The sequence below is a fragment of the Ornithorhynchus anatinus genome, chromosome 6 (assembly GCF_004115215.2).
Source record: "Ornithorhynchus anatinus isolate Pmale09 chromosome 6, mOrnAna1.pri.v4, whole genome shotgun sequence".
Taxonomy (NCBI): Eukaryota; Metazoa; Chordata; class Mammalia; order Monotremata; family Ornithorhynchidae; genus Ornithorhynchus; species Ornithorhynchus anatinus.
The window spans coordinates 2,077,242-2,097,845 of NC_041733.1; the positions used below are offsets into that span (position 1 = coordinate 2,077,242).

The 20,604-nt window shown below is 49.2% G+C and overlaps 1 protein-coding gene across 2 annotated transcripts in view; it reads left to right on the forward strand.

Annotated features, from left to right (window-relative positions):
• Positions 1–20,604, forward strand: part of LOC100681081 (connector enhancer of kinase suppressor of ras 2-like) — a 72,523-nt gene that overhangs the window by 9,987 nt on the left and 41,932 nt on the right. For both annotated transcript variants that reach the window (XM_029067725.2, XM_029067726.2), the window contains exon 2: positions 8,931–8,965. In XM_029067725.2, the coding sequence (XP_028923558.2) occupies positions 8,931–8,965 (35 nt within the window). The remainder of the gene's footprint in view (positions 1–8,930; positions 8,966–20,604) is intronic.

The following is a 20,604-nucleotide window of genomic DNA, read 5'->3' on the forward strand; positions in this document are numbered from 1 at the left end:
GTGTCCAGATTGGCATTCTCATTCTGAATGAGAGGAGCCGGGGATTTTACCAGTTTCTCACCATTAAAAATTTCTCACCAGGGGCAGGCAAAAGGGCGGGTCTTTCACCACCCCACTGTGGCTCGTTACAGCTCTGGCTTCTACTTCTAACATCAGGGAACGACTAGTCTCTTCCGCGCCCTTCAGCCTCCTCAGCTTCTCAGTCCAAGTCACCTCTCCAGGCTCCTTCCCCGAGATCTGGCAAATCCTCTCTGTCCTTGCCCACAGTCCTGGGAGTTCCCATGCCTCTCTCTCTCTCTTTTTCTCTCTGTTCTCTCTCTGCCCACTCTCTCCCTCCTTTCTCCCTCTCTCTTTCCCTCCTTCTTGTCCTCCTTTTCCCCCTTTCTTCCTCTTCCCCCCCCCCCCACCATTTTCAATATGGTGATCTGCAAAAACAACATCGCCTAGCAGAAAGAGCCTAAGCCTGAGAGTCTTAGAGTCTAGGTTCTTATCCTAGCCCTACCACCTGCTTGCGGTGTGACCTTAGGCAAGTTGCTTAATAATAATAATAATGATAATAACTGTGGTATTTGTTAAGCATTTACTATGCGCCAGTCACTGTACTAAACACTGAGGCGGATATAAGCAAATTGAGCTGGACACGGTCCTTGTCCCACATGGAGCTTATAGATTCAATCCCCATTTTAGAGATGAGGTAACTGAGGCACAGAGAAGTGAAGTGATTTGCCCAAAGTCACAGAGCCAATAAGTGGAAGAGTGGGGATTAGAACCCAGGTCTTTCTGACTCCCAGGCCCGTGCTCTTCCCATTAAGCCATGTTACTTTTCACTTGTCTCATCCTCTCTTCCCTCTCATCCTCTCTTCCCTCATCTACAAAACAGAGATTCAAAACCTGCTCTTCCGACTATTTAAACTGTGAGCCTACTCTGGGACAGGGACAGGGACTGTGGCTGAATGAATGATCTTGTATCTACTGTACTTGGCAACAGAGAGAGCTTAAGAAATAATAATAATAATAATAATAGTGGTATTTCTTAAGCGCTTACTATGTTCCAGGCACTGTTCTAAGCGCCGGGTTAGAAACAAGCTAATCTGGTTGGACACAGTCCCTGTCTCACATGGGGGGGTCACAGTTTTAATCCCTATTTTACCAAGGGAAACTGAGGCACAGAGAGGAGAGGTAATATTGCCCAAGATCTCACAGCAGATAAGAGGCAGAGTCGGGATTAGAACCCGGGGCCTTCTAACTCCCAGGCCCCTCCTTTTACCACTAGACCAAGCGACTTCTTATGTTACTGGTACTATTATTTTTATTACTACAAGAAGATGTCCTTTTGTTGTGAAAGTAGTTGAGTGGGGACAGGGTGTAGGGTGGGAGCACTTCTGACTAATACCACCCATGCCCCTTGACCACAACCGAGAAGTCATACATATTCTGTGCCCACCATGGTTTTCTATCAGTTAGTGAAAACCAAATTCCAGTGTTCGCTGGAAGCTTGGCTCACCCTGATGCTCCCTGATTTCTCAGTCGATGGCCATATCTGACCACTGAGAGATTTACCTTTCAGCAATTTTTTTTGTGTGTTGTTCTCTTCCTGTTTCCTTGGGCCACATCTCTAGGTTTTGGGGACATAGGAACTCCCGGTCTTAAAGGGCTGACATGTTGGCCGCTGACAGAAACGCCCTTCACTCCCACTGTACACAAGCACAAGCATTCGTACGCACCCCGCACCCATACATGCACACACACGCCCTTGCCCACGTGTGCACACACTGACAAACCTCCTGCACACTTATACACATGCTCACCATGAAGAAAGCTTTCCAAGGCAGCTTCTATTTTTAGTTTGGCATGAAAATCGGGCCAGGGCTGTAGCTCGGGCCGAGGGCTAAATTTTAGCTGAGGAAATTAACGAGATGGGCCAAGCCTCTTGCATTAAAATTGTGCCCCTTGGGCCGGAGACTGATTCTGAAAATGTTCAGGGTCGAGGGGTGATGTGTTTCAAAGCACCAAGAGTCTTTTCTTAGAGCCCCACGCTGCTCTCGTGGAGCCCAACAAGGAAAAGGCGGAAAGAACCTGAAGCTCCTTCAGCAGGAAGTAAGTGGCTCCACTGAAGGGTGGCCGAGCACTTGCGGAGCCCCCTCCCCACCCCCAGAGCCCTGACTCCTGTCTCCCCCAGACCGATTCACACACAGAACACTCCCTCCAGCCCTGGGGGCCCATGGATCCAACTGAGGGGGAGGGGAGGGGACTATTGCAAAGAAACCTGGGGCTACTGGGTGCAGTTGTTCCCCTGAGGCCCAGCTCAGTCTGTCCCCTGTCCAACAGAAAAATGGCACTGGGCACCTCCCCGTCTGTCCAGTAATTTTCACATCAGCGCCCAGCCTCCCTCCCCCTCGGAGCCCGCCACAAAGTCCCACGGCTCGAAGATGGCATCCTGAGCCTAGAGTGGGAGCCAGGAGCTCTGCCACTTGTCTGCTGTGTGACTTTGGGTGAGTCACTTCACTACTCTGGGCCACAGTCGCCTTCATTCATTCAATAGTATTTATTGAGCGCTTACTATGTGCAGAGCACTCTACTAAGCACTTCGAATGTACAATTCGGCAGCAGATACAGACAATCCCTGCCCAATGACGGACTTACTGTCTAATTGGGGGAGACAGATGGACAAAAACAAGACAAGATAATCATGATAAATAGAATCAAGGGGATGTACACCTCATTAACAAAAAAATAGGGTAATAAAAATATATACAAATGAGCACAGAGCTGAGGGGAGAGGAAAAGGAGGCAGAGCAGAGGGAAAGGGGGCTTAGCTGAGGGGAGGCGTAGGGGGGAAGGGGGAGGGAGCAGAGGGCGGAGGGGGAGCAGAGAGGGAGCAGAGGGAAAAGGGGAAGCTCAGTGTGGGAAGGCCTCTTGGAGGAGGTGAGCTCTCAGTAGGGCATTGAAGAGGGGAAGACAGTTTGGCGGAGATGAGGAAGGAGGGCATTCCAGGACAGTGGTAGGACGTGGGCCAGAGGTCAACGGCGGGATGGGTGTGAAGGGGGGATGGTGAGGAGGTGAGCGGCAGAGGAGCGGAACGTGCAGGGTGGGCAGTAGAAAGAGAGAGGGAGGTGAGGTAGGAGGGGGCCAGGGGATGGAGAGCCTTGAAGCCTTGTTTCCTTCGGTGGTTGATAGTCATCTGCACCTCATTTAACTCATCTGTAAATTGGGGATTGTAAAATGTGTGCTGGGAAAGAACAATACAACAGCGACAATCCCTGCCTGCAACGAGCTCACAGTCTAGAGAAGGGGAGATGGACATCGATACAAATAAATAAAAAATACAGATATACATATGCGTTGTGGGGCTGGGGGTGTGTGTGAGAGTAAAGGGAGCAAGTTAGGGTGACAAAGAAGGGAGTGGGAGATGAGGAAAAGTGGAGTTTAGTCTGAGAAGGCCTAAGCACTTAACAAATACCACAATTATTATTATTATTATTAGGAGCCCTCTGGGGCCACACACTAGGTTCTGTGGATTTCTGTAAAAAGTTCTGAATGACTTGGGGCAAGTCGTTTCACCTCTCAGTAGTAGTGGCAGTTTAGGGAAGCACAGAGTTAAGAAGTGACATGTTCCCAGCCCACAAGGAGCTTGCCCTCTGATGGGACCTCTGTTTCCCCATCTGTAAAATGGGGGCAAAAAACCTACTTCTCCTCCCTCTGTGATTGGGAACCCCATTACGATTAATAATAATAATAATGATAATGGTATTTGTTAAGCACTTACTATCTACCAAGCACTGTTCTAAGCGCTGGGGTAGATACAAGGCAATCAGGTTGTCCCTCGTGGGACTCCCAGTCTTAATCTTAATCCCAGTCTTAATGCGCCCCACAGTGGGTGCGTTCCTTGGGAAGCAGCGTGGCTCAGTGGAAAGAGCCCGGGCTTGGGAGTCAGAGGTCATTGGGTTTGAATCCCAGCTCCACCACTTGTCAGCTGCGTGACTGTGGGCAAGTCACTTAATTTCTCCGTGCCTCAGTTACCTCATCTGTAAAATGGCGATTAAAACTGTGAGCCTCCCATGGGACAACCTGATTACCCTGTATATATCCCAGGGCCTAGAACAGTGCTCTACACATAGTAAGCACTTAACAAATACCAACATTAATATTATTAATCCCCATTTTACAGACGAGGGAACTGAGGCACAGAGAAGTGAAGTGTCTTGCCCAAGGTCACATAGCAGATAAATAGCGGAGCTGGGATTAGAACCCATGACCTCTGACTTCCAAGTCCGTGCTCTCCCCCCTAAGCCACTCTGTTTAGGATGGGGTATCTGATCGGATGTTGTTCTATCTGCCCCAGGTTCAGCGCAGCGCTCAACACATTGTAAATGCTGACTCAGCACCACCACGGTCATCATCTAGACTTTGGTTTCTAAAGAGGCTTACAGCACGTGACCATTATATTCACAATTCACTTATCGCCCATGCCATGACTCCTCTAAATATGACACATGATTCTTGGATTGATTTTTTGTTGCCAGAGAAATGGTATGGTTTATTAAACATTTGCTTAATTCACTCCGTATTCAAGAGCATTTAAATGTAAGGAATAAAATTGACTCACTTTCAGCACACACTGTATTTTATTTATAATTGCGCTGTGCACTTGACTGATAGGGTGTCTGCTGGCACGGAAACGCTGTGATACTACAATCCTTTTATAAGCAATCCCTTTTTTGTTTGCCCTTAATTTTTAATGTAATTAGGAAAGGATCATGCAGAATTTGAGTGAAATATGTTTTGGTTGACAGATTATTTTCTGCACAGGATTTACATCATCGTGGGGACTGGACAATTGTACGGTGAAATTAACAGTGATTGGAAAAACCTTCTTGCCCTGGGGGAGGATGTGTCTGGAGAATTTTATCTGCTTTTGAAATCACCATTTCAGCATACTGTGGGAAAGATTCTGGGAATGGAGATTTAGTTTCGATTCTTAGCCACTGTACCCTGAGAGGCTAGCGCTTCTGGGAAGCAAAACAAGGGGACCGTTCCACCTCCTCTTCCTCTTCCTCCTCCTGGGAGGAAGCAGTGTGACCTAATGACCTGGGTTCTGGGACCTCTGGGCAGTCACCGAACTTCTCTGTGCCTTATTTCCCTCATTGGCAAAATGGGGATTCAATAAGTCATTCTCCTTCTTACTCTGTGAGCTTCAAGTGGGACCTGCTTATCCTATAACTAGCTCAGCGCTTCGTACAGCGGTTGGCATGTAGTAAGTGCTTAACAATTGCCAAAATTATTATTCCTATTATTTTTATCATGTTTATTTCTCCTTCTCCTCCTCTTTTTCCTCCTCCTCTTTTTCTTCCTCCTCTTTCTCCTCCTTCTCCTCCTTCTCCTCCTTCTCTTCTCCCCCTCCTCCTTTTTTATGGTATTTGTTTTTATGGTATTTGTTAAGTCCTTACTAAGTACCAGGCACTTGTCTCAGCAGACAAGTGTTGAGAAGCTGCGTGGCTAGTGGCAACAGCAAGGGGTTGGGAATCAGAGGACTTGAGTTCTAATCCCGGCTCCGCCACTTGTCCGCTGTGTGACCTTGGGTAAGTCACTTTGCTTCTCTGAGCCTCAGTTACCTCGTCTGTAAAATGGAGATTAAGACATTGAGCCCCATGTGGAACAACCTGATTACCTTGTATCTACCCCAGTGCTTAGAACAGTGCTTGGCATATAGTAGGTGCTTAACAAATACCATGATAATTATTTATTAATTTACAAGTGGCAGAACCGGGGTTAGAACCCAAGTTCCTCTGACTCTCAGGCCTGTGCTCTATCCACTAGGTCGCGAGTGCTTTGCAAGCAGTAAGCGCTTAATAAATATGATTGACTGACTGATTGACACACCCCACCCAAGAAAGCTGGATCAAAGTGAGCCTTGAGGTCATGGCATGTAGCTGGATGAATGAGCAAGTGGAGCCCCTTATTGGGCAGGGATTGCCTCTTTCTCTTGCCGAATTGTCTATTCCATGCGCTTAGTATAGTGCTCTGCATATAGTAAGCACTCGATAAATACTACTGAATGAATGAGGAGGGAATGAAGGCTTTGTTTGTCTCTAATCCTCTAATAAATTGTACCTTCCAAACCCAAACCCCAAATCCCACCGTGCCTGTGCCATCCCGTGGGTGTCCCCTGCTCACTGAGACACCCTGTGCCCTGCTCAGTTTTGAGGGGTCCCCAGCAATGCAGAGAAGCTCCCAGTGCCAGTCTGCGGATCGTAATGGGAGCAGGGATCACCCTGACCATAACAGGGGACTTGATGTGTAAAATGTACGGCAGGCTGTCAGTGTGGATTACGTAAGGTGTCAGTCACTCACACCTTGACCGGAAGACAGCGATGAATTGTGTGGTGTCAGGAGCAGCCGGGAATTACCATAATCCTGGGCAAACCTTTCCTGCCCATTTCCAGCCTGTTCCACTAGGCCTGCCGGGCCCAGGAGAGGAGGACAGAGAGCAAAGAGTAGTCCAGTCTTTGCTTCTGAACACTCAGGAGCATGTTGGCTCCGAAATCCTCGCCCTGCGACTGTAGAGATTTTGCTTCCCTAAACCTTAAAATAGAGGTCAATCGCATGGTTCCAGGATGGGGCCAGCAGCTGGGGTGCGAGACATTTTTGTTTGTTTGTTTTATGGTATTTGTTAGGCACTTACTATATGCCAGGCAGTGTACTAAGTGCTGGGGTAGACACAAACTAATCAGATTGGGCACAGTCCAGAGAAGCGGTGTGGTCTAGCGGAGAGCACACGGGCCTGGGTGGAAGCTCTGGGTTCTCATCCTGGCTCCGCCACTAGTCGGCTGTGTGACCTTGGGCAAGCCACTTTATTTCTCTGGGCCTCATTTATCTCATGTGGAAAATGGGAATTAAGACTGAGCCCTTTGAGTGATAGGGACTATGTCCAACTTGATTAGCTTGTATCTACCCTAGAGTTTAGAACAGCGCCTGTCACTTAGTAAGGACTTAACAAACACTGCAGTTATTATTATCATTATCAATCAGGAAAGACCTCCAAGAGGAGTCGTGATTTCAGAAGGGCTTTGAAAATGGAGAGACCCGTGATAATCTTGGCTCCACCACTTCCCGGCGGTGCAACCTTGGGCAAGTTACTTAATTTCTCTGAGCTTCAGTTTCCTCTACTGTGAAATGAGGTTAAAATACCTGTTCTTCCTCCTCCTTAGACTGTGAACCCCCTGTGGGACAGGGAACAAACTGATTATCTTGTGTTTACCCCAGAGCTTGGCACATAGTAAATACTTAGAAAATACCACTATTCTCATTATTATTGTATGGAAAAGAGGTTTGAGGAGGGAAGATTGAGTTGTTCAGTTTTCCAGATGAAGACACTGAGGCCCAAAGAGGCTAAGTGACTTGCCCAAGGTCACACAGCAGGTCAAGACTAGAACCCGGGTCTCCTGCCTCCCAGCTGCTAGGCCACACAGCCTCTGTTTTACAGGGAGAAATTTCAGACAAGGAAAGGTAAAACCATGATAATCTAAGCATTTACCCTATTCTGCTTTGATTACTGCATCAGCCTCCTCGCTAACCTCCCTGCCTCCTGTCTCTCCTCACTCCAGTCTATACTTCACCCTGCTGCCTGGATCATTTTTCCATTAAAACGTTCAGGCCATGTTTCCCCACTCCTCAAGAACCTCCAGTAGTTGCCCATCTACCTCCACATCAGACAGAAACTCCTCACCACTGACTTTAAAGCAGTCAATCAGCTTGCCCCCTCCTACCTCACCTCGCTACTCTCCTACTACAGCCCTGCCTGCACACTTCATGCCTCTGATGCCAACCAACTCACTGTGCCTCAATCTCGTCTATTTCACCACCGACCTCTAGTCCACATCCTGCCTCTGTCCTGGAACGCCCTCCCACTTCATATCCGACAGACAATTACTCTCTTCTTTAAAGCCTTATTGAAGGCACATCTCTTCCAAGAGGGCTTCCCTGACTAAGGCTTCATTTCCTCTTCTCCCTCTCCCTTCCATGTGAGTCTGATTTGCTGCCTTTATTCACCCCTCCCTCAGCCCCACAGCACTGAAATGTAATTTATTCATTTAATCATTTATATTAACTCCTGTCTCCTCCTTTAGACTGTAAGCTCATGGTGGGCAAGGAATGTGACTTACCAACTATTTTATATTGCTATATTGTATTCTCCCAAGCGCTGAGTGCTCTGCTCTGCTCACAGTAAGTGCTCAATAAACATGATCGATTAATTGGTTGATGGAAACCTCTGTGGCCTTAGAGTGTCTGCTGTCTCCCAGAGCCTCCCCAAGTGGGTAACTTTTGGCTCCCTGCCTGGCAGAGCCATTGCTGCCCAGACCCAGAACACTTTGGGAGCAGGGGCTGGTGGAACGTGTTCCTGACAGCCCGCTCAGGTCACGAGGCTCACGGCTTCTGCCTCTGACCTCACTTTCCTGTCAAGTGGCTGGTGGTAGGACGCTAGCGGCTCAGGAAGTCGGGTTTTGTGCTGTTGTCCTCTCCAGTTTGGAGCCCAGATGCTCACGGTTGTCGGTGGAGTTGGAGCTGTATCTTCTCCTGTTTGTCGCCCAGATGCTCACAGCTGTGGGGGTTCGTGCCATGTCTTCTCCTGTTTGTGACTCAGACGCTCACGGTTTTTGGGGTCTGTGCCATGTCTTCTCCTGTTTGCGGCCCAGGTGCTCAAAGTCGTCAGGGTCTGTGCTGTTGTTTTCTCCTGTCTGTGGCCCAGATCCTCACAGTTGTTGAGGTTCGTGCTGTGTCTTCTGTTTGCTGCCCAGATGCTCACAGTTGTCAAGGTTTGTGCTATGTCTTCTCCTGTTTGTGGCCCAGATGCTCACACTGTCAGGATTCGGGCTACTATCTTCTGTTTGTGACCCAGATGTTCACAGTTTCATCTCCTTCCTTCCCTACAGCGAGCAGGAGACCCTGGCGGCGGAGATTCAGAAAGGTAACTGGATTTTTCTTGCCCTCCCTCCCTACCCCCCGCCACCACACAAACACACCCTTCCCGTGACCGTTCCTCAAAATAGCCCCTTGCCCTTCTCCTTGACCCCATCTCTGACTGACTTTTCTCCTGAAGATCTCTCCAGGGATCTGACAGGCTCCTTGGACTACTTTGTTTCCTTGGGGTGGGATAGAAAAGGGGAACGTGTCTACCAGCTCTGCTATATTATACTCTCCCAAGTGCTTAGTCCAGTGCTCTGTACAAAGTAAGCACTCAATAAATACCAATGATTGACTGATTGATGGTGGTGAGAGTGTTTCCATCTCCTTAGAAGTGTGAGACCAGCTAGATGTCCATCATACTGCCCGGACCCAACATTTGCAATAGTTCCAAGCTCTCCCCTCACCTTGATGTGCCCTCAGGAGGGAGTTGGGGAGGGAGAGAAGAAAAGCGTGAGTGGGGCTGTGGTGTGGGGTGGAGTGAGATCTGGGCCATCTGGGAAGTGAATTCTCTGAAGTGCAGTCCAGAGCAGCTGAGGCCTGCCCTGTGGTGTTGTGGGGATCTGAACAGTTGGGGTGTCAGGTGGGTGGGGGTCTGCACCTTCTTGGGATGGGGAAAAAACAGTTGGTGGGAACTGTCTGTGTGGGTAGTGGCAGGGAGGACTCATCTTTAGGCTAGGGGGAAGAGTGGCAAAGGGAAGAAGGTTTGAAAGAACAGCTGTCCCCTCACCCCCATCACACAGCTGCTCAGAGACCCATCCCCTTCACAGAGCTGTTCGGAGACCCATCCCCTCCACACAGCTGCTCAGAGCCCCAAATGCTTTGGTGACAGCAAAGCGCTGAAGTAGCAGTGAAGTGGTCAATAGATGGGGAGATGAGAGGTTAATAAGGGAAGGGAGACCTGGAAATGAGATTTCCAAAGGGTCTTGAAGGTGGGGAGAGCAGTGATCTGCCGGCTGTGAAGGGGGAGGGGGTTCCAGACAGGACACAGGCTGTGAGCAAGAGGTCAGTGGTGGGAAAGATGAGAGGGAGGCACAGTGAGCTTTCACTTTCAACTCCTCTCAAGCCAGGTTGTAGTGAGAGTAAAGCAAGGATAAGTGTGTTGATTGAGGGCCTTGAAACTGATGGTGATGAGTTTGGAAATCACTGGAGGTTTAAGTGGAGCGGGGAGATGTGCGCAGAATGACTTTTGAGAAAATCACTCCAGGCAGCAGAGTGAAGTGTGGTCTGGAAGGAAAAGAGACAGGAGGCGGGTCACTGAGGAAGCTGAGTTGTGTCGGGATGTGACAAACGCTTGGACCTGCAAAGTAACAGTTTGGATGGATCTCAAGATCACACATTAGAGCTGGGATTTCAACTGCTTCTCCAGAGGGCCTGTCTCTTTTTCATTTTTATTTAAATGGCACTTGTTAAGCACTTTCTATGTGCCAGGCACTATACTAAGCACGAGGGTAATTACAAGATAATGAGGCTGGACACAGTCCTTATCCCTCATGTCCCACAGTCCATGTCTTGCTGATGACCACTAACCCACATCCTGCCTCTGGCCTGCAACGCCCTCCCTCCTCATATCTGACAGACGATGACACTCCCCCTCTTCGGAGCCTTGTTGAAGGCACATCTCCTCCAAAAGACCTTCCCTGACTAAGCAAGCCCTTCTTTCCTCTTCTCTCACTCCCTTCTGTCTTGCTTCTTTAATTCAATTCCCTCCCAGCCCCACAGCACTCATTTACATATCTGTAATTTATTTCTATTAATGTCTGTCTCCCCCTCTAGACTATAAGCTCACTGTGGGCAGGGAATGTGTTTGTTATATTGTGCTCTCCCAAGGACTTAGTACAGTGCTCCGCACACAGTAAGCACTTAATATATATGATTGACTGGCTTACTGTCTAAGAAGGAGGGAGTAGGATTTAATCTACCCATTGTACAGTTGAGGTAACAGAGGCACAGTGAAGTGAAGTGACTTGCCTAAGGTCCCACACAACAGAGTGGTGGAGTCAGGATTAGAACCCAGGTCCTCTGACTCCCAGGCCTGAACTCTTTCCACTACACCATGCTGCTTCCCTTCCACATGAAAGCCTTAAAGACAATTCTCTTCCGTTGCCACCTTCCTCTAACCAGCTACCGGGTTTACCCTAATTCCAGAAATCATCCACCCTGGATCTGCTGTAAACAATTTGGAATGCAGGCAGAGTTTGTTAGAAGTTTTATTGTACTCTCCCAAGCGCTTTAATAGAATGCTCCGCACAAAATAGGACCTCATTAAATACATCTGATTGTTTGTGATGGGAAAATCCTTTATCAGGATACATCTCTTCAGATTTGCTTCTTGGCTCACACTGCCCCTCATGGAGGGTTCCATGTCACTCTCCATCCCCTTGCCCCCTCCTACCCCTCCTCCCTTCTCTCTTTCCACCGCCCACCCCGCACGCTCCGCTCCTCTGCCGCCCACCTCCTCACCGTCCCCGTTCTCGCCCATCCTGCCGTCGACCCCTGGGCCACGTCCTCCCACGGTCCTGGAACGCCCTCCCTCCTCACCTCCGCCAAACTCATTCTCTTCCCCTCTTCAAAACCCTACTTAGAGCTCACCTCCTCCAAGAGGCCTTCCCAGACTGAGCTCCCTCCTTTTTCCCTCTGCTCCCTCTACCCCCCCTTCACCTCTCCGCAGCTAAACCCTCTTTTCCCCCCATTTCCCTCTGCTCCTCCCCCTCTCCCTTCCCCTCCCCTCAGCACTGTACTCGTCTTCTCAACTGTATATATTTTCATTACCCTATTTATTTTGTTAATGAAATGTACATCGCCTTAATTCTATTTATTTGCTGTTGTTTTAATGAGATGTTCATCCCCTCGATTCTATTTATTGCTATTGTTCTTGTGTGTCCGTCTCCCCCGACTAGACTGTAAGCCCGTCAAAGGGCAGGGACCGTCTCTATCTGCTGCCGATTTGTACATTCCATGCGCTTAGTACAGTGCTCTGCACATAGTAAGCGCTCAATAAATACTATTGAATGAATGAATGTTCTTTTGGCATGGGTTGTGGGCATGGGGATTGCTCTGACATAGGCCAGTCTGTGGCCCCGACCACACTGAGGCTGGAGATCAGCGCACAGGGCTTGGTTGCCCCCACCCAGGGCTCTTGTGGGGCCATCGCTGTAGCATTTCTCGGCGGACTGACCGACCTCCCCCTCACCCCAGCCCTAGGTGACCCCTCACCATCTCTAGAAGCATCTTTGTTCTTTCATTCAGTCGTATTTATTGAACCCTTACTGTGTGCAGTGCATTGTACTAAGCTCTTAGGAGAGTAATAATAATAATAATTGTGGTATTTGTTAAGTGCTAACTGTGTGCCAGGCACTATACTAAGCATGAGGTGGATACAAGCAAATCGAGTTGGACAGTCTCTGTCCCACGTGGGGCTTACAGTCTCAATCCCCATTTTACAGAAGAGGTAACTGAGGCCCAGATAAGTGAAGTGACTTGCCCAAGATCACACCTCAGACAAGTGGCAGAGTCGGGATTAGAACCCATGGCCTTGACTCCCAGGTCTGTGCTCTAACAGCTATGCCCTGGTAGGCACATTGCCTGCCCACAACGAATTTACAATCTAGAGGGGGAGACAGACATTAATATGAATAAATACATTTACAGATACGGGCATAAGTGCTGCGGGGTTGGGAGCTGCGAGGTTTGGAAGCACTTGCTAATTTCCCCTTCCAGTTCCTTGTTGAATCATCAAGGATGGTGGCTTGAGAGGACTAATTTAAACCAGACCACTTAAGCAGCCCCACAACCCACCCTGACAGTTGGGAAATGGCTCGTGAGAGGTGGCATCAGTTCAAACCCAAGAGAGGAAGCTGCGTGGAGTCAGGCCGGGGTGGAGTAAATGCTCTCCGGGCTGAGTGGCACTGCCAATCTCGGCTCCAGACGCCGACTGACTGGGGGCCTGGATGCGGGTTGCCCTGCACAAGTCCTCGTTCTGCAGCAGTGCTGCCAAGGTCGTGGAAAGAAGAAAGGAATCAGCCCTCCAGAGGTCATCGGTTCCAGCCCCCTGTCTCCAGGCTGGTGGGCGCTGTGCTGCTCTCAGGGCCGGACCCTCCGCAACTCCCCCAGTTACCTGTGAAACTGTCTGAATCCTCATCATCGTCATCATCTTCTTGGGCCGGTACCCTTCCTTTTCCTTCCCCTCTGCAGCAGTGACCCAGCACTGGATTGACAGACTGGGCAGGGGCTGGCCCGTGACTTCGTGCTTGGTCCTGAGAGCCCAGCTCAGGCCAGCTGGGCCACAGCCCAGTGGGGACTCACGAATGACCCATTCTGCAGGATTTTCTTGGGTTCTGGAGGACAGGCGTGCACATATGTGACTCAGTTGGGAGGGATCTTCTGGGGTCTGGAGACTTGGAATGCTCATATGTGATTCAAGCTCCTATCGAGCTTACAGTCTAGAGAAGCAGCATGGCCTATTGGAAAGAGCACAGACCTGGGAGTCAGAGAACTAATCCCGGCTCTTCTAAGTGCTTGCTGTGTGACCTTGGGCAAGTCGCTTGCCTTCTCTGGGCCTCAGTTTCCTCAGCTGTAAAATGGGGATTCAAATCTACTCCCTCCTACTTAGACTTTGAACTCCCAACTGAGATGGGGCTGTGTCCAATTTGATAAACTTGTATCTACCCCTGCACTTAGAACAGTGTTTGACACATAGTAAGTGTTTAACAGAGAGGCAGCATGTTCTAGCGGTTAGAGGCCCAGTGTAAGAGTCAGAAGGATCTGGGTGCTAATCCCAACTCTGCCATTTGTCTGCTGCGTGACTGTGGGCTAGTCACTTCACTTTTCTGGGTCTCATTTACCTCAATAGTAAAATGGGGATGAAAACTTGGAGCCCTATGTGGGACAGGGACTATGTCCAACCTGATTAAGTGGTATCTAACTAGTGCAGTGCCAATCATATGGTAATTGCTTCAAAAATAATAATAGTAATGATAATTATCATATTTGTTAAGCACTTACTATGTAATAGAGAAGCAGTGTGGCTCAGTGGAAAGAGCCCAGGCTTGAGAGTCAGAGGTCACGGGTTCATTCATTCATTCATTGAATAATATTTATTGAGCGCTTACTATGTGCAGAGCACTGTACTAAGCGCTTGGAATGAACAAGTCGGCAACAGATAGAGACAGTCCCTGCCGTTTGACGGGCTTACGGTCTAATCGGGGGAGACGGACAGACAAGAATGATGGCAATAAATAGAGTCAAGGGGAAGAACATCTCGTAAAACAATGGCAACTAAATAGAATCAAGGCGATGTACATTTCATTAACAAAATAAATAGGGTCATGATTCTGGCTCCGCCACTTGCCAGCTGTGTGACTTTGGGCAAGTCACTTCACTTCTCTATGCCTCAGTTACCTCATCTGTAAAATGGGGATTAAAACTGGGAGCCCCACATGGGACAACCTGATCACCTTGTATCCCCCAGCGCTTAGAACAGTGTTTAGCACATAGAAAACGCTTAACAAATACCACCATTTATTTAATAATAATGATAATTATCGTATTTGTTAAGCACTTAGTAAGTGCTTAACAAAAACGATAATTATCATTATTATTATTATTATTATCATTGAAGCACTTACTATCTGCCCAGCTCTGCTCTAAGCACTAGGGTAGATACAAGGTAATCAGGTTGTGCCATGTGGGGCTCACAGTCTTATTCTCCATTTTACAGAGAGGTAACTGAGGCAAAGAGAAGTGAAGTGACTTGCCCCAGGTCACACAGCAGACAAATGGCAGAGCCAGGATTAGAACTCATGTCCTGTGACTCCCAAGCCTGTGCTCTTGCCACTAAGCCGTGCTGCTTCTCTATAAAAAGTAATAATAGAGAGATATTAAGTGCTCAATATATACATAGCAGTCTGCTAAATGCTGGGAAAGAAGCATTTAGTTGAGCTATAGACAGCAGAATCCATGGTCCCCAAGGGACTCAGAAATCTAGGAATAGAGCGTGGGGAGGGGGCTGGTGAGAGACACCTAAGGTGAGAAATAAAAATGTAAAGGAGAAGGATAATGGGAAGAACGACAGGAGCGGCAGGATTTGGGACTCCTTTCAGCTCAGCCCGGCAGTCCTAGAAATCCCAAAAGTCTCCTCTGTGGCCACAGTAGTCCACTCCTCCACCATCTCGAGGTTGGGAAGACCTCATCCTCATCCAGGGAAGCAGTGTGGCTCAGTGGAAAGAGCCCGGGTTTGGGAGTCAGAGGTCATGGGTTCGAATCCTGGCTCTGCCACTTGTCAGCTTTGTGACCTTGGGCAAGTCACTTAACTTCTCTGTACCTCAGTTCCCTCGTCTGTAAAATGGGGATTAAGACTGTGAGCCTCACGTGGGACAACCTGATTACCCTGTATCTCCCCCAGCGCTTAGAACAGTGCTCTGCACATAGTAAGCGCTTAACAAATACCAACATATTATTATCCTGAGCTCTGCCTGAGCTGGAGCGAGGCCTAGTGAGAGTCCCAGGGGGACACGGGGCTGGGGCGGACAGCCAAACCAAAGCTAGTTTGAGTAAGCGAAGGGTTTGGAGAAGCCAATTATTTTAGATCAGCTCCTGTCCAAGGTAGCTGAGCCCACTTCTTTTTTTTTCAGTTACCTGAATTTTTCTGACTTAGCCTTAGCCCCGCTTAGTGCGAATAGGCTGTTCTTTTCTTCCCAGTGAGCATGAGCAAGAGTGAAAGAGACAAAGAGAGAGAGAGGAAGAGTCTGTACCCTATGATTTAAGCATGAATTCATTTCCCTTCTTCCTTCTACCTTTAATTTACTTTAGTTTCTCCCTCTAGACTATAAGCTTGTGGTGGACAGGGAATGTGTCTACCAACTCTGTTGTATTAGACCCTCCCAAGATCTTAGTCTGGCTCCTGGCACTCAGTAAGTGCTCAGTAAAATACCATTGATTGATTTTTATGGTATTTGTTAAGCTCTTACTATGTGTCAAGCTCTGTACTAAGCGCTGGGGTAGATACAAGCTAATCAAGTTGGACACAGTCCATATCCCACAGTCTTAATACCCATTTTGCAGATGAAGGAACTAGGGGACAGAGAAGTGAAGTGACTTGCCCAAGGTCCCACTGCAGACAAGTGGCAGATCTGGGATTAGAACCCAGGTCCTCCTGACTCCCAGACCTGTGCTCTCCACTAGGCCATGCTAGCTTTCATGGTGCAAAATATTGCAACGTGCCGCAAAACTTTTACATGAAAACCCCATTTGCTTGTGTGGAAGCATCATAAACCAGCAGGGGGTAGGAGCGGTGTAGCCTAGTGGAAAGACCACGGGCCTCGGGGGAGGTCACCATCAGTGGGAGGGAGTCTACACAGTAGACTCCACCCTCCCCCGTCCCCCCAAGGAGCTGTCTTAAAGCCACTCACCCCTCGGCCCTCTCCTCAGGGGTGGGAGTAAGGCTTTCCACTCTGCTGATTGGGCGGCTGGTGGGAAGGATGAAACGATTCCTACTCTGATTCTGGATGGATATTCAGTCTGGACACAGAGAAAGTAAGTTCCTTGAGGGCTGGGAGAAGGAGGAGAAGGAGGAGGGGGAGGAGGGGGAGGAGGGGGAGGGAAAGAGGAGGAGGAGGAGGAAAATAATAATAATAATAATAATGTTGGTATTTGTTAAGCGCTTACTATGTGCCGAGCACTGTTCTAAGCGCTGGGGTAGACATAGGGGAATCAGGTTGTCCCACGTGGGGCTCACAGTCTTGATCCCCATTTTACAGATGAGGGAACTGAGGCCCAGAGAAGTTAAGTGACTCGCCCACAGTCACACAGCCGACAAGTGGCAGAGCTGGGATTCGAACTCGTGAGCCCTGACTCCAAAGCCCATGCTCTTTCCACTGAGCCACGCTGCTTCTCCGAAAGGAGAAGTGACATGGTCTAGTGGATAGACCACGGGACTGGGAGTCAGAAGGACCTAGGTCCTAATTTGGCTCTGCCACTTGTCTGCTGTGTGACCTTGGGCAAGTCAGTTAACTTCTCTGTGCCTCAGTTACCGCATTTGTAAAATGGGAATTTAGACTGTGAGCCCAGTGTGGGACAGGGACTGGGTCCAACCTGACAATAATAATAATAGTTATAATAATTAAAAAACTGTGGTATTTGTTAAGTGCTTACTATGTGCCAAGTACTGTTCTAAGCGCTAGGGTAGATAGAGGGTAATCTGGTTGTCCCACATGGGGCTCACTCTTTTAATCCCCATGTTACGGATGAGGTAACTGAGGCACAGAGAAGTTAAGTGAAGTCACTTAACTTGCCCAAGGTCACACGGCAGACAAATGGCAGAAGCAGAATAGAAACCATGACCTCTGATTCCCAAGCCCGTGTTCTTTCCGCTAAGCCAGGCTGCTTCTCTACATTGATTAGCTTGAATCTATCTCAGCACTTCATACAGTGCCTGGCATATAGTAAGCACTTAACAAATACCATAAAGAAAAACAGAGGCAGGGAAGGGGGGAATAAGGTAGGAAGTTGAGAGGTTGATCAGGGAAGGTCTCCTGGAAGGGATTGATTTCAGAAAACGGAGAAATGTGGCCTGTCAGCTGTTTAAGGAGAGTGAATTTCAGGCAGGAGGGAGGGCGTGAGCAAGAGGTCAGTGGTGAGAGATATGAGAATGAGGCCCATTGAGTAGGCTGGTGTGAGAGGAGCAAAACATGCAAGCTGAGGTGTAGCGGGAGAAGAGCAAGGACAGGTAGTGGAGAGAGAGCTGATTGAGGCCCTTAAGCCAGTGGTCAGGAGTTCCTGCTTCAGGTGGAGATGGCTGGGCAACCATTGGAGGTTTTGGAGGCGTGAGGAGATTTGTGCAAAATGTCTCGGAAGAATGCTCCCGACAGCCGACTGCAGTGTGGACTGGAGAGGGGGGAGACCGGAGGCAGGGAGGTCAGCAGAGAGGCCGGTGCAGTAAAAGGGAGAGGCCGAAGGCACGGAGGTCATCGAGGAGGCCAATGCTCATGTGACAAGTACTCGTGCCAGCAGGCAGTTTGGTTGGAGAGAAAGGGGTGGATTCTGGAGATGCTTTGAAGAAAGAACCAGCAGGATTTGGGGACTGGCTGAATACAGGAGAATGAAAGAGAGCTAGGAGTCAAGGATAATGCCATGGTTGTGGGCTCGAGAGGCAGGGAGGATGGCGGCGTTGTCAACAGTGACGGGAACATTAGGAGTGGGACAGGGTTTGGGAAGGAAGAAGAGGCGTTCCGTGGTTTCGAAGGGTGATTTGGAGCTTTGAGGCTGACTGTTGAGGGTTTTTGGCTCGATGCCCTGCGCAGGAAATGAATCACTTTCAGTTTGTGTAGCTGTCTTGGACTCCGGGCTTGTTCACATCGGGCCTCGGGGGTGGGGGATGCGGGGAGTAGAGGGATGAGCTAATTGCGGGGAGGGAGGCAGCTCTCCTTCCCGCAGCCGAAATGGCCACATCCCTCAGGCACTTATGGTGGCAAGAGTTATACCTTCTGTGGGGAAGGCCTGGGTTCTTCGGTCGCCCAAAGGGGACTTCCCTCTCTCCACGGCGGCAAGAAAGGGGGCAGCAGCCACAATTTCAGAATTGCAGATTCAGCACACGCCCCAGAGGAGGGCAGAAATGGTGTCCAAGACCTTCAAGGAGTAACTTAGGCCCTGCTGAGGGCCTGGGTTCTAGACCCGGATCTGCTCTGAGCTCAGGACGCAGAGTCTGGTTCCCCCGTGGCTGGCTGTCATGGCTGAAGGCCGCATGGACATTTCACCATGGGCGGCTCCCCTGCCCGTCTCCTCGCTCATTAAATAATAACTGTGATATTCGTTAAGCACTTACTATGTGCCAGGCACTGTACTGAGCGCTGGGGTGGATACAAGGTAATCAGATTGGACACAGTCCCTGTCCCATATGGGGCTCACAGTCTCAATATCCATTTTGCAGTTGAGGTAACTGAAGCACAGAGAAGTGAAGTGACTTGCCCAAGGTCACGCAGCAGACGAGTGGCAGAGTCGGGATTAGAAACTATGATCTTCTGACTCCCAAGCCCGTGCTCTATTCACTAGACCATACCGCTTCCACAGTCTCGTCTGCAATTTGCAGTCGTTGCACTGCAGGCCCGGAGTGGGGCCACGATGGGCAGGGCCACCAACTCTGGAATCAACTCCTCTTTGCTGGATCTCCATCCTGAAGCCTCAAGACTGAGACGCTTCTGTCATTCCTGATGGGAGACTGTCATCCAGCTCCTTGAGGGAGGGGAAACGGTCTGGCTGCTGTCGTCTCTCACGGGCATTCCTTCAGCTCATGTGAAGTGTTTGAAAACATCTCTGGGAGTTGCCAGGAGCCAGGGAAATGAAAAAATCAGGGAAAAAAATCACTCAAGGGACCTCAGGACATGAAATTCTGGTGTTCAGGGTGGGTTTTGCTTTCAGATTTCACAGAATTTGAACTTAAACTATGCTCCCCTTGTCCCCTCTCCCTTCCTCCTTTCACCCCTCCTCACTCATTTTAACAATAATGATAATAATAATGGTATTTGTTGTGCACTTACTGTGTGCCGGGCACTGCTCTAGGTGCTGGGGTAGATACAAACTAATCAGGTTGGACACTGTCCCTGTCCCACATGGGGCTCTCAGTCTTAATCCCCTTCTCCAGATGAGGCCCAGTGAAGTTAAGTGACTTACCCAATTCCACACAGCAGACAAGTGGTGGTGCAGGGAGCAGAACCCAGGTTTTTCTGACTCCCAGGCCTGTGGTCTATCCCCGAGGCCATGCCGTGTCTCCTTTTCCGTGGCTTTAGGACAGCTCTGAGGAGAAGTTTACAGTGCTGACTCCCTCCCACTGATGGTGACCCCCGCTAGGCCCATGCTCTTTCCACTAGACCACATTGCTCCTACCTCCTGCTGATCTGGGTTTTTGTGTAAAATTTTTGCAGGCACATTGCAATGTGCTGCACCCATGAGAAGCAGCATGACCTAGTAGTTAGATCACGGGCCTGGGAGTCAGAAAGACCTGGGTTCTGATCCCAGCTTTACCACTCGTCTGCTGTGTGACCTTGGGCATTTCACTTCACTTCTCAGTGCCTCAGTTCCCTCATCTGCCAAATGGGGATTAAGACTGTGAGCCCCATGTGGAACATGGACTGTGTCCAACCCAATTAGCTTGTATCTACCCTAGGGCTTAGTACAGTGTCTGGAAAATAGTTAGCACTTTACAAGTACCATTTAAAAAAAACCACTCTGCTTTCCTATTTTCCTACTGCTCTCTGTGGCCCAGTGAAAATGTGACTGGCTAGAGTCAGAGAACCTGATCCTGTTCAAATCCCTGACACTATGGTTAGTGTCTCCAGATGGGTTCTTGGCCCCAAAGTCTTCATGCCTGGATCGAGGATCATCCATCACCACTCCCCATGAGGGCCAGGAGAACTTAGCAGCCTTCCATCACTGGGAGAGCACATTCCCTGGGTTTGGTTTCAGTCACAGGGAGATCTTTGACTCTTGATCGTCTACTCCTGGTCTTCTGAGCACTGGTAGCCCCAGTGTTTACTGAACTCTCAATGGGCACAGCGCCCTGCTCTCAGAGAAATATGGTGGAAACACCGGACACATTCCCTGCCCCCAAGGAGCTTCCATTCTAGCGGGCTCACCCTCTTCTACTCCTAC